The sequence below is a fragment of the Diceros bicornis genome, chromosome 19 (genome assembly GCF_020826845.1).
Source record: "Diceros bicornis minor isolate mBicDic1 chromosome 19, mDicBic1.mat.cur, whole genome shotgun sequence".
Classification (NCBI taxonomy): Eukaryota; Metazoa; Chordata; class Mammalia; order Perissodactyla; family Rhinocerotidae; genus Diceros; species Diceros bicornis.
The window spans coordinates 23,209,336-23,223,640 of record NC_080758.1 but is presented as its reverse complement, the minus strand read 5'-3'; the positions used below and the strand labels follow the sequence as shown (position 1 = coordinate 23,223,640).

Sequence of the window (14,305 nt, the reverse complement as noted above, 5' to 3'; positions counted from 1 at the left end):
ATGATCCCTTTCTCCAGGCTTATTAAACAACCTGAAATCATATTGGTCCCTGACATACTTCTCCATCCTGGACTGCAGCTCCCTTTTAATCATAGAGATAGTTCTAAGAGTCTTTTTAAGAATTTAAGAGTTTAGGATATTACCATTATTTGATAATAATCAACTTTCACCTTTTTTCTGAGTCTTCATCCTTCAGCTAAACGTGTTGTCATCAGAATTACACAATCTGACTTGTCATATCTCTCTGAACTCAGTTAAATTTTGATCACTTCATGCCTGTTAGTACTTCTTCCTCTCCCTGGCCAGTCTGGAACACATAGGTAAACTTTATGACAACATACTCTTAGAAATGTCAACATTTTTATTACTATAAAATTTTATTCTGTTTCTAATTAAGCAGACTACCGTATAAGCCTTGGGTATAGTTTTTGTTATTATACACGAAATTTTTTTAAAAATAATTTTATTTATTTATTTATTTTTTCCCCCCAAAGCCCCAGTAGATAGTTGTACGTCATAGCTGCACATCCTTCTAGTTGCTGTACGTGGGACGCGGCCTCAGCATGGCCAGAGAAGCGGTGCGTTGTTGCGCGCCCGGGGCTCTGAACCCGGGCCGCCAGCAGCGGAGCGCGTGCACTTAACCGCTAAGCCTCGGGGCCGGCCCAGGAATTTTTGATATAATACCCCTACTACCTTACTTCTGTGTAGCAGTATAAAAGTTCATTTGCATAACCTCATTTAATCTTGTAGTAAAAGAATCTGCCTCCACAATTACTCAGCCTTCTGCCTATCAGCAGATTATCTTTTCCTTTTTAAAGTTCTATAATACATTTTCCCTGACTCTAGGCTCAGCTCTCTCCCCTCTTACCTCTTTCAGCCTAGTTCACTAGTTCACACTCCTTCAGACATCTACTTCTACTTTTCAGCCACCCACAACTCTCAGCCTTCTCATAAATCATGCTCTTCATTTGAAAGCTTCTTTTGCAATATGTCAACATAAAATCTATCTTTTCCTCCTTCAAAGACAACTCCAATATCTTCTTCACATAGCCTTAGTTAACAATGAGGAGAGGGCCGGCCCCGTGGCTTAGCGGTTAAGTGCGCGTGCTCCGCTGCTGGTGGCCCGGGTTCGGATCCCAGGCGCGCACCGACGCACCACTTCTCCGGCCATGCTGAGGCCGCGTCCCAAGTACAGCAACTAGAAGGACGTGCAGCTATGACATACAACTATCTACTGGGGCTTTGGGAGGAAAATAAATAAAAAAACCAAAAAACAAAAAACAAAACAAAACAAAAAAAAACAATGAGGAGAAAAAGAGTGAATGATAACCCACAAGCAACAGCCCAGAACACCTTCAGAACATGCACACTCTAAGCAAGTCCAAACAGGAAGAGGTCCAGGTCTGGCTAATTCAAACACCCCACTCTCTGGACCACAGTGAGTGGTTCAGGGATGTGCATGTGACCCCCCCAACCCCCCACCACGTGACCCATGCTGAAACAACAAAAGTCCGCCCCTGGCCTTTTCCCTGGAGTGACAGGTAAAGATCTTCTCTTAACAGTAAGGCTGCTAAGCTGGAAGGATGAGTTTTGGGCAGTTGGCAGCCATCATGCTTATGATGCGACAGAGCTTGTCTGAGAAATAAACTCTAGTGACAAAGGAAAAGACAATTGAGATTGGGAGTGGTGATAAAAAAGACCTTAGCTTTTCCTATAAGATTTTTTCCCCGCAAATGAGAATAGAGTCATCTATATCCTTAGAACTTAATAATCAACCTCCCTTTTGCCCCCACCCTCCAATAACAACAACAAAATCAAACCAAGGTAGGGGGACGCATCTCAAGGGAGGAACTGTGGACAAAGGCTATCAGAAAGGAAAAGCACAAAGCAGAAGTAGGGGTAGGTCAGCAATAATTCCAGTTTTCCTCGGGGGGGGGGCATACAAATGGAAGCAGTGGGACAAGAGGCTCAAAGGTGGACTGGGGCCACCTTCACATCCTTCAAGGCTCGGGGAGGAGCGTGGAACTGATCAAGTTCTCTAACACAGATTGCAGCTGGTGGCTGAATCCCAGCTCTCTCCAAACACCTCTTTTCTATGGAAGGAACTTTCAGGATATTTATTTCACTTAATTCTTATTTTGTAACAATGTCCATTCACCAAGTGATCTGCAAGAGTTTAAAGCTCTTTAAAGCCCTTTAGGAAAGGCGTTAACCATACATTCATTTGAATTGTGGTACTAAAAACCAACCCTCACAGTTGGCTTCTACAAATCAATCCTCTAAAGAGCTACTGCAATTAAAGAGCCAGCATGAAATTCCGCATCCCTTGGCCATGCCTGGATTATCCCTAGGAGCAAGAACTCCATTCTAGTGAGTTCACTCCATTATCAGCCTCTCCTATAGGCATGATATATCCTGGCAGACAGCAGCTTTTCACTCTCCATTAATATTTATTGAGTATCCCTCTGGTGGAAGTGGAAAGGAATTTGACAAGATATGTCAAGAGCCTTAAATATGCTCATTCCAGGAATCCATCTAAGGAAATAATCCAAAGCGTAGATAAAATTTATGCACAAAAATGTTCAGTGAACTGAACATATAAGCAATTTAATTTCCAAAAATAATGGAATAGTTAAGTCATGGTACAGCCATATGATGAAATAACAGACAGCCATTAAAAATTATTTTTATGAGGGGGCCAGTCCGGGGGCGCAGAGGAAGTGCTCGCACTCTGCTTCGCAGCCCGGGGTTCGCAGGTTCAGATCCTGGGCGTGCACCGACGCACCGCTTGTCAAGCCATGCTGTGGCGGCGTCCCATATAAAGTAGAGGAAGATGGGCACGGATGTTAGCCCAGGGCCAATCTTCCTCAGGAAAAAAGAGGAGGATTGGCATCGGATGTTAGCTCAGGACTAATCTTCCTCAAACATACACACACAAAAAATTATTTTTATGAGAGTTTTAAAATGACAAGAAGCAGGGCTGGCCTGGTGGCGCAAGTGGTTAAGTGCTTGTGCTCCGCTGCGGCGGCCCGGGGTTCGCCGGTTCGGATCCCGGGTGCACACCGACGCACCAATTGTCAAGCCATGCTGTGGTGGCGTCCCATACAAAGTGGAGGAAGAGGGGCACGGGGTGTTAGCCCAGGGCCAGTCTTCCTCAGCAAAAAGCGGAGGATTGGCAGATGTCAGCTCAGGGTTGATCTTCCTCACAAAAAAAATAAATAAATAAATAAAATGACATGGCGGGCCGGCCCCATGGCTTAGCGGTTAAGTGCGTGCGCTCCACTACTGGCGGCCCAGGCTCGGATCCCAGGTGCGCACTGACACACCGCTTGTCCTGCCATGCTGAGGCCGCGTCCCACATACAGCAACTAGAAGGATGTGCAACTATGACCTACAACTATCTGCTTCACGCTGGCTCTTTGGGGAGAAAAAGGGAAAAAAATGAGGAGGATTGGCAATAGATGTTAGCTCAGGGCCAGTCTTCCTGAGCAAAAAGAGGAGGATTGGCATGGATGTTAACTCAGGGCTGATCTTCCTCACACACACAAAAAAAATGACATGGAAATGAGATTGTGTTCTAATATTAAATCAGAAAAGGGGATACAAAACTGTACACCCAGTGTAACCAACCATATAAATCAAAAACTTATTTTTATAAAAATTACACACGCAGGGCCAGCTCCGTGGCTTAGAGGGGTTAAGTGCGCGCTCCGATGCTGGCGGCCAGGGTTCAGATCCCAGGCGCGCACTGACGCACCGCTTCTCTGGCCATGCTGAGGCCGCGTCCCACGTACAGCAACTAGAAGGATGTGCAACTATGACATACAACTATCTACTGGGGCTTTGGGGGAAATAAATAAATAAATAAAAAATGTAAAAACAAAAATTACACACACATATATCTCAACACTAAACATATTAACATGCTTGTCCCCAGGTTATAGGATTATGAGTTTTTCTCAAGCCACTTTATAATTCAGTGTGCTTTCCAAATATTCAACTATGAGGATGTATTCTTTTGATAACTGGAATATAAAAGTAAAAACTGTAAAGAAATATAATAACATATGGTTATCTCTAGCTAGCAGGATTATAGGTAATCTTTATTTTTATACTTTTCTGAATTTTCTAAATTTGTTTCTGATTATACACAAGATAAGTCTTGTTTTTTTAAAGCAATATATCATATACACAGAGAAGCTATAGCATCCGTCTCAGCTCTAATTCCAAACTTTCAAATAGTCTCACAAGGAGAGGAGAATTAAGCAGCACTGAAGTAGATAAATGGACAATAAACCTGCTGATTCACTGTTCCAACCAGCAATAGGTTCCTTTCTCCTTTCTCATCAATTCTAAGCAGGTCACCTCTAATCACCCCTTCCCTCGTCACTCTTACATCCAAATATAACTGTGTTTGCCTCAGAGGAGCTGTATAGCAATGAAATCACTTAGGACAATCAAAGAACCAAAAGAAATGGTACCCTTTTAATTACACTTTCAATTATTGGGGGGGGGAAGAAAGCATGTAGTTGATTAGTAAAGAATATAGAGGAGGAAAAGGCTGTTCAGACTGAACTTGTGAGATTGGTCGATGATGCTAAGATAACTTCCTGGGATATCACCAAAGATTACTTAAAGATTTTTCTGAGGCAAGGCAGAGATCAGAAGGAAGTCCTGATTAAATGGCTTCAGTTAACCTCTCACTGCAGTTATGCTAATGGACAACACCAACGCCAAGGCTAAATGCCTTTCCATTTAGTGACAATGTCAGCTTTAGATTTGTTCTGATTTGTCTCCTAATAATGCCCAATGGTCTCTGGGAAGCCTTCAGGCTAACCAAGCCCTTCTAGACTTCTCACATCACAGTTCATATGCCAGAGGTCTTCTATCAGCCTGTCGCTAGAATCTCAGCTTCCTCCAAGTCTCCAGAACATCACATAAGCCTTTAACAAAGAGACAGACGAGCATGGTGGTAGGAGAGCATTCACGAGTGCTGGAAGGGGGAAAAAGGAAGGGCCTATGGTTTCTTCCTCTTTAGAACACAAAGAATGCTTACATTCAAAACCAGTGACAGACAGTAACAGTGACAAACACTTGCCATCATTCTATTTGTATCAGAACTGAACTAAAAATTTTATTTTATGAGGCTAGAATATGTCACTATATTAAAGTTTCACCCAAAATATCAAGAATTTTTGCCAGACTATTTTTAAGCCTTAATATTAAAGAGTGATTCATAATTATCTTTCTAAAACTCCATTTCATTTATATCTAAGATTATTGATGTGCAAAAAAAATCCTAAAGGATATATACCAATTTATTAACACTGGTGAAATAACCAGTGATTTTCATTTATTTACTTTTTGTTTTTTTCTTATCTGTTTCACAATAAGCATGTAAATTTTTATATTCCAATTGTCTTTTTTGGGGAGGAGGTACTCAATTTGATGAAAATAAATATTTCCACACTTTTAGGTAGGAGTATACATATACTATTTCTGGAATTCCTCACCTTGAATTTTACTGTCACCCTCTCTCAAATGATCTCCTTCTAGGTAAATTATATCAAATATTAACAGCAATCAAGTTCAACTGGTTCAACCTAGGATCCAAACCATAACTGGAGTTAGATCACATTAAAAACAACTAAACCCAAACTTGACTGACACCACTTATCAAAAAATATGACTTCTTGTTTTTGAGCAAAGGACCTATAGCAAATGATTCCCTAACAGCACTACCTGCTTATGTTGTATATATAAAATACCAAATAGTCACACCAAGAGATGTTTGACACTGGGATTCAGAAATCTGTAACAATGCTATGAGCCTGCTCCTTCCAAAGTGAGTCTCATCTGTCCTGCCAAGGAACCTCAGCTTTACAGACAACTCAACTCCTTTCAACATCTCAGCTCTGGACATTTCCAGGTGGGAAAGAAGAGGCAATGGGTTCAGGAAGAACGGGGTTTTTCAACTGTAATTCCACCCAATGGCAAGTTATAAAACGTGATTCTCAATTTCCTCATCTGTAAAACAGGGACGATAAAAACCACCTTGTGATATTGCTCCAAGGACTGGAGATGATGCATGTTTATCAACAGTAGGTACCCAATAAATTATGACATAACTGGTCTGCCTATGAGATAGACATCAGTTCTTCCTTTTGATGCTAATGCTATAGGGAGATTCCAATGTACTTAACATAAACGCATACCTGAAAATAACTATTTGCCTGTGGGGATACAGGTTGGCTGAATCCTGGAAGCGAAGAAGTTGGTTTCCCAGCACCTTCCTTTCCTGCTTACGACCCTCTGAGTCTACTTCACGTTGCTTCTGCTAGCCACTGCTATGACATCTATCCCAAAAGTGGGAGAGTCGGGCTGCAACAGGCTTACAAGGTTCCCATTTCCATGCACTCATTCCTTCCTCACGTTTCTTTCAGGGCCAGTCAATTGATAAAGTAGGTAGATGGAGAGGTCCTGGTTCATTTTATTGATTTTCAAATGGCAATAGAGGACCGGCCCCGTGGCTTAGCGGTTAAGTGCGCGCGCTCCACTACCAGCGGCCCGGGTTCGGATCCCGGGCGTGCACCGACACACCGCTTCTCCGGCCATGCTGAGGCTGCATCCCACATACAGCAACTAGAAGGATGTGCAGCTATGACATACAACTATCTACTGGGGCTTTGGGGGGAAAATAAATAAATAAATAAAATCTTAAAAAAAAAAAAAAGAAAACATTAATGAGTCAGGCTTAATTTTGCATTTCCAAACATAAAGCTAAGAGAAATCTGCATTTTGTATTAATAACACTTAATTAGTCTTTTTCTTTCAGGAAAAGATTTTGCTGTCAATAAGTCTCCCCTCCAAATTGCCCCTCCCCCACCTTCTCTGCAGTGAGGTGACAACCTTCCACTTGACACCTGTGACTGGGGTTTCCAATATCATCTGAGGAAAGGAGATCTTAATCACAAAGAGACAGCTCAACCCAGTAACCTACAATCATAAAGCAGGCACCTGGCATGCAGTTTTAAACACAATAGCAAATCATTTTCAATAAACTTGATCCAATGACCATAAGAACAGGAAGGAGCCATGATTAGCTACGAAGAGAGATCCACTTCTACAAGACCACCAGCACAGGGAGGGAAGCACTGCAGAGATCCTGTACACAGCCCTCCTCGGTGCTTGTACAGTCCTTACCTGACAGTCAAAGTCCTGGAAGTTTCGTGTACCATTCTGTCAACAGAAGGCAGAAAACACAGTCAGTTTCCCATGTGGCTTCCCCAAATGTGCAGCAAATTCAGTTCACAGTGAAAGCAGTCTATATGCAGCCTTTTGGTTGCCATAAAACTAAAATGGTTCTCATCGAAACGCTTCAGAGGCTGGGTGGGTTCCTAACATGCGTTAGTAAAAGGTGAGTCTGGCGGGCTTCCTGTGAAGATAAAGGAGAGGAGCCTGGTTTCCCAGTAAAGCTTGTAACTTCTTGCCTCCCTACCTAAGGAGAGCAGTGAGAAGCTGTGGGAGAGGGTGAAACACGGACCAGAGTCTAAGAGCACACTCACAGCCCACAAAGGAAGTACCTGGAGGACAGGAGTTGGAGGCCAACCCTGAGAGGTGCAAAGGAGGGCAGGAGCCAGGGTGCCCACAACCAGGAGTTCAAGAAAGGATCAAGAAGAGGAGAAAGATATAGATGGATCAGAAACAGAAGACTTGAAATTTAACAAGGAAGAAAGGCAGTGTCACTGAAGGAGAGAAAGAAAGACAGGGTTCCTAATACACCAGCAGATCTGTTACCTCCCATGAAACTGCTGATAGGAAAGAAAGACAAATCACTGAATCATTGAAAAAGCAGAACACAGTCAAAAGATCCAAGGAGAGGGGCTGGCCCAGTGGCGTAATCATTAAGTTCCCATGCTCCGCTTTGGCAGCCTGGGGTTTGCGGGCTTGGATTCCAGGTGCGGACCTACACACCGCTCATCAAGCCATGCTGTGGTGGCGTCCCACATACACAAAAAAAAAAAACAGAGGAAGACTGGCACAGATGTTAGCTCAGTGACAATCTTCCTCAAGCCAAAAGAAGAAGATTGGCAACAGATATTAGCTCAGAGCCAATCTTCCTCACACACCACACACACACAGACACACACACACAAAGATCCAAGGAGAAATCATCAAGTTTCTGAAAAGAGATTATATCATACTAATGTTTGATTGGCAAAAAAAAAAAATCAATGACAATGACTCAGAGGCATTTTTGTAGCATTTCAGATGCCAGATTTGCAAGAGTATGACATAAGAGTATAAAAAGAGTAATGAGTGATGTATTTGGGAGGGAGAAAAACCTTCTGACTTGATTTTTCATACAGCAAAGCCTTTCCCCTGAAAAAAAACCTCATTATTTAGAAACTGTATTATTATAACATCTCTCTTCTGACTGCAATGGCTTCCAGAAGGTGTGGAGTTGCTAATAAGCACCTTCCCAAGAGCTGCTCCTCCAGAGAACATCTAGAAACCTGATCCTAAGGGAGTACTAAGCAGTCCCATCCTCTTCAGAAGATCCTCTTAGAAATAGTTCTGGGGCCGGCCCGTGGCTTAGCGGTTAAGTGCATGTGCTCCGCTGCTGGTGGCCCGGGTTCGGATCCCGGGCGCGCACCGACGTACCGCTTCTCCGGCCATGCTGAGGCCGCATCCCACATACAGCAACTAGAAGGAAGTACAGCTATGACATACAACTATCTACTGGGGCTTTGGGGGAAAAAAATAAATAAAATTAAAAAAAAGAAAAAAGAAATAGTTCTGTATCCCACCACCCACACTGCTAGCAGGACAAAACAGAGGGGTTAACACCACAGCCCTGTGTAGTAAAAAATCACCCACAGAAACAAACTGTCCCCCCCATGAGAGGAACTGGCAGAACCAGCTGGGATGACCTAGAGCGGCACTATCCAATACTGCAGCCATTAGCCATATGTGGCAATTTATATTAAAATTAATTAAAATAAAAAATTCAGTTTCTCAGTCACATTAGCCACATTTCAAGTACTCAACAGACATAGGTGGCTAGTAGGTACTGTATTATTGGGCAGTGCAGATACAGAATGTTTCCATTATTGCAGAAACTTCTGTTGGATAGCACTGATCTACAGACAGAAAGCTTTTGAAGGAATAAGGTTATGGATAAGCAGCCCTTGTTTCTCTAAAGGTGGCATTAAAGTCACAAGATTACCAATCACAGAGAGACTGCAGATGACAATGAGAACAAGAGAGAGTGGTAGAGACAGCCAGTCTGAAGTATTATTCCTGGCATGAAACCAATTTTACAAAATCAAGTCGGATGTGGTTACAGCATGGAAAGACAACTAAGATACCATGCAGATGGGAATGGGTAGCACATTTTCAAGGAAGCTGCATTTGGTAAAAAAGATCACAGTGTTTCGTGGCTCCCACTAGCCCCATCAAACGCCTGAAACCTCCTTCAGAGAAGTCATTGTGTTTCTAGTCAGACTATGAGAAGCAGAGGGAAGGGCCCTCTCATGGACTAGGGTAGATGGTTTCAGTGGGATATAAATGACCAGCTGGTGAGTCTCTGTTTCCTGATTCAACTTGCACTTTCCCCCAAATATAGCACAGGGCCTGGTATAAATCAGGTGCTTGAAATATATTTATACAACAAATAAGCCAATATAACAAAATTAAATGTTGAAAGATTTTTGTTAGGACTTGGGGTCAAAAATAATAAAACACTCGACTGCATTCCAGTTTAAGATATGACATGGTCATTAAGTGAAAATAAAGTAGGATACAATATGGTCTTTACAGTTTGACCTCAACTACATTAAACATGTACTAAAAAAAACTAGAAGAAAAATACCAAAACATTAATAATAGCAGCTATTTCTGAATAGAGAGGTTATGGGTGATTATAATTTTCTTTATACTTTTCTACAATGAGGATATACTTCCCCTTTTGTACTTAGAAAATTACAAGAAAAAAGGATTTGCTATGATAAAAAATATATTGGGTAACTTAGTATTTTATAATATAAGACCTAAAGATTCATTTAATCTTTTGAAGAATCATTAATAATGATGTTGAAAAAGACTATGTTAGGGCTTCGATCTTACATGGTTCCCAGAGGTTCCTTTACAGATTTTTATTTAGAAAGCCTAGAGAAAACCACTCTAGTCTGAACTAAAATCTTGGTCATGGAATACAGAGACACAAATTTTGATGAGCCATTTGGGAAGCAGCTGTCACTATATGCATGAATTCCCCTTCCTCACAAGCATGTCAGCATAGCCATGAGGCACTTCGCGAGGCCCTGAAGCCTGAGATGAGCACAGAGTGAAACGCCAAAAGCAGAAAGAGGCAATTCTCTAGAAACTGAAGCCATCTCTTTTTTGTTGAGTATCTAGCAAAAAAAAAAAAAAACCAAAACCCTGCACGTTCTTAATCCAATATACACAGCTAGACTCCCAGAAAAATGTACTAAAAATTGGGAGAAGAATATCTAACACTTCTTAACTTGGCTTTTTTTTTTAAAGAGATGCCAGACCCTCTGAGAAAATGGCTCAAGTTTCACGAGTGATGAGAAAAGATATGACCGGGTCTGTTGACAGTGTTTGGCACCCAGAGTTTCTCAACAGAGATCATTAGCTGTCTCCCCACTTGACTGTGGTCAATGGAAGCCACCTTCTCTGAACTCATTAAAAATTCAATACTACTCATTGGATGCATTCTGGAAGGAGAGAGACTTCCCTGGGGCCCTTCCCTGGGGATTTATTTGTCTCTTTGTGATACTCTAAACTCATTAAAAATTCAATACTACTCATTGGATGCATTCTGGAAGGAGAGAGACTTCCCTGGGGCCCTTCCCTGGGGATTTATTTGTCTCCATATTCGTGATACATGGTTCCACTCTAACAAAATTTCTAGAAGTTTCAAGCTCTGGGTGGCTTTCTATTTTTTGGTCCATTTTGAAGGTATCATTAATTCCATGTTCAGAGAGATTTCTGCACTAAGCAGACTTAAGTAGCAGAAAGGGATTCAAGAATAAAATTAAAATAATACAATAATTTGGGGGACGAGAGAAGAAAGAATAAATCAAGCAAAAAGAGAAATTATTACTGAAAGTTGCAGTCAAGGTAGAAGACAGCTAAGGGGAGTGTTTCCTGGTGGAGCATCAGGATCAAATGTAGAAGGTAAAGGAAGCAGCTCAAGAAAGTAAATTAAAAACAAGTAATTCTAGGGGCCGGCCCGGTGGCGCAAGCAGTTAAGTGCGTGCGCTCTGCTGCAGTGGCCCAGGGTTCGCCGGCCCAGATCCCGGGCACGCACCACCGATGCACCGCTTGGCAAGCCATGCTGTGGTGGCATCCCATATATATAAAGTGGAGGAAGATGGGCATGGATGTTAGCCCAGGGCCGATCTTCCTCACAAAACAAAAAAAACAAGTAATTCTCTCAAGTATAAGCCTGGAGAATAAGCAAAAAGCAACTGAGAATAGGTCAATGAATGAAGAGAAGTATGAAAAAAGGGGGAAGAGAGGGAGGAAGGTTTAAAAAACAAATAATTGCTAGACAATAATCCTTATCAACAATTGTACAAGCAATGTTGCACTTCATGACTATTCTTTAATGAAAATGTCAATAAATCTCTTTTATTTTTTTTAAAGAGACCTTGGCACAAATGCTTTGCCTGTCTCTGCTGTCCTGGAGGTTACAAAAATGCTCATCTCTGGGCTCTCCAACCTCCACTTCTAATATCCTCATCTCTCCCCTGCTTACATTTCCAGTCTACTCAGAAAGGGAAGCTTAAACTGCAGTAGGGTCTACCTCACTTTTACTCTAACAACCCAAACAAAGTAAATACCTTGTTTCCCTTCTCCTCACTAAACATTTCTTCTCTTTCCTGATATTTCCTCAATTCTGCAGAAGCCAATGTCGCCTCCTACTCACTTTCTCAAGCCTGGTCTTCGGCTTTCACCAGGCTCAGTAGTGTCTGAGTCAACAGGCAGAGGAGGGCAGGGGAGGAGGGCAGGGGAAATGAAGCACAAACCAGTCAGTTCTCCTGCTTACTACAGGGTCTGCGGGGTGAACAGGTTGGAACAACCAGCTACAAGAGGCAGCAGATGGCGGAAAAGTCCTAAATGCCCTGATCCAGGTGGAAGTGAACAGATATGGGTTCCAGTCGTGGCTTCACCACCTTACCAGACACTAATGTTGGACAAGTCACATAATCTCTCTGAGCCTCATCTGAAAAACGGAGTTAAAAATACCTTTAATTACTTACTTCATAAGAGGCTGGGACATTCAAATAAGATAATATCTGTGAAAATGCTCTGAAATGGTGAAATGCTATTTAAAAAAAAATCATTTCATACGCCTGTGCAATTCTGTTCCCAAAAACAAAGATAAGTGCTGGCGGCTGCTTCTTTTCATCACTGGAGCCAAAACAAGCATGGCAAATTACCCAATTCTTCACAATTCTGAGCCATAGACAAAATTACAGGCATACTAAAATTAAATGGGAAAAGTAGCAACAAATGAGAAAAGTTAACATAAGCCTCGCTTAAACCTATTTTGAGAATGCTTCCTTATAGTCATGTCAGGACAAATTTCTCCACAATAGGTTGGTTCTAGACTTCCTTTAGCTCTCTGGAGCCTGGAAGGGTACAGCGATGTCTTTGGCTAAGAGTATCTATGAGGAGAATGGACAGAAAGATTAAATGAAACAATACACAGCTCTAGGCTTCTCCTTAAAGAGACAGGGCAAGCCACAGAGGTGATGCCAAAACATCTATAGGGTGAACACAGTGGCAAGCCCTCAGGTTCTTTTTTTTTTTTTTTTTTTTATAAAGATTTTATTTATTTTTTCCCCCCAAAGCCCCAGTAGATAGTTGTATGTCATAGCTGCACATCCTTCTAGTTGCTGTATGTGGGACTCGGCCTCAGGACGGACGGAGAAGTGGTGCCTCGGTGCGCGCCCGGGATCCGAACCCGGGCCACCAGCATCGGAGCGCGTGCACTTAACCACCAAGCCACGGGGCCGGCCCAAGCCCTCAGGTTCTGGAGTAGGCAAGACCTGGGTTTCAGTTCTGGCTCTGCCACTTACTGACTGCGCAAGCCGGTCTTTCCATCAGATTTTCATCTGCTAAGTGAGGAATACTACCATCCACTTCAAAGGGATACTCTGATGACTAAAAGAAGGTGTGTAAAGCACCTAGCACATAAGAGGTGCTTAACAAATAAAAACAGGATAGACCAACCCCCCCACCCCAAAAGAACCCCTCAAGACATCTACTCCTATTCAAACCTGGAGGCTTATACCCTAACAGCAGGGGTTCTTAACCTGGGAGACTTTGCCCCCCAGGAGACATCTGACAATGTCTGGAGACATTTTTGGTTGTCACCACTTGGGAGTGCCATTGGCATCTAGTGGGTAGAGGCCAAAGATGCTGCTAAACACCCTACAATGCACAGGACGGTCTCCCACAACAAGAAATTATCTAGCCCAAAACATTAATAGCGCCAAGATTGAGAAATCCTGCCCTACAGCAGGCATTCTCAGGTACTCAATCTGAGTAAGCTACTTCACCTTTCTTAGGGTTAGTTTCCTCATCAGCAATCTGGGAATAGATTGATCTGTGCACCCTACACCAGCAGGCTATTGGAGAATCAAATGAAATAATGGATGAGAGGCATTAACATCATTATACCTTTCACAATGCATGCAAAAGCACCCACTTGCTGGGCAAAGACCGAGTCATTGATATACTGGAGGTGGGGTTGGGGGGAAAGGGAGGTTAACGGAGGTGGAATTCTTTGTTTGGGAATGCTACCATCCGAAGAGGGCCTCTTGCCAATCTACTTCTATAAAGCTTGGCTGGAGCAGGGGAGCTCTCGTGAACAGTGATGGGACAGGAGCACTTCTCAAGGAGAGGAACAAAATGGAGCATGGGAAGTGGGTAGAACAGCACAGGCACATCAAAGAGGAGCTAACACATGTTAGGAAGTGAAACAGTGCTTGGTGTCTTAGGCTGCTCCAGCTGCCTGAGTGGCTTAAACAACAGAAATTTATTTTCTCACAGTTCTGGAAGCTAGAAGTCCAAGATCAAGGATCCAGCAGGGTTTGGTTTCTGGTCAGAGTTCCCTTCCTGGCTTGCAGATGGCTGCCATCTTGCTGTGTCCTCACATTGGGTGGGTAGGTGGGTGGGGGAATCTCTCTCTCTTTCTCCCTATTCTGATAAGGCCACCAATCCTAACCGATTACAGCTCCACCTCTATGACCTCATTTAATCTTAA

General features: G+C 42.7%; 1 protein-coding gene across 6 annotated transcripts in view; it reads right to left on the bottom strand.

Moving 5' to 3' along the window:
* The window catches only part of NDRG3 (NDRG family member 3), a 75,362-nt gene that overhangs the window by 40,542 nt on the left and 20,515 nt on the right, over window positions 1-14,305 (bottom strand). For 2 of the 6 annotated variants that reach the window (XM_058562751.1, XM_058562753.1), the window contains exon 3: window positions 7,204-7,239. The exons of 2 other annotated variants lie outside the window; for them this stretch is intronic. In XM_058562751.1, coding sequence (XP_058418734.1) covers window positions 7,204-7,239 — 36 coding nt within the window. Of the gene's footprint in view, window positions 1-170; window positions 308-5,513; window positions 5,604-7,203; window positions 7,240-14,305 lie in introns of all 6 variants that reach the window. 2 more of the 6 variants (XM_058562757.1, XM_058562756.1) reach the window with 2 other exon arrangements.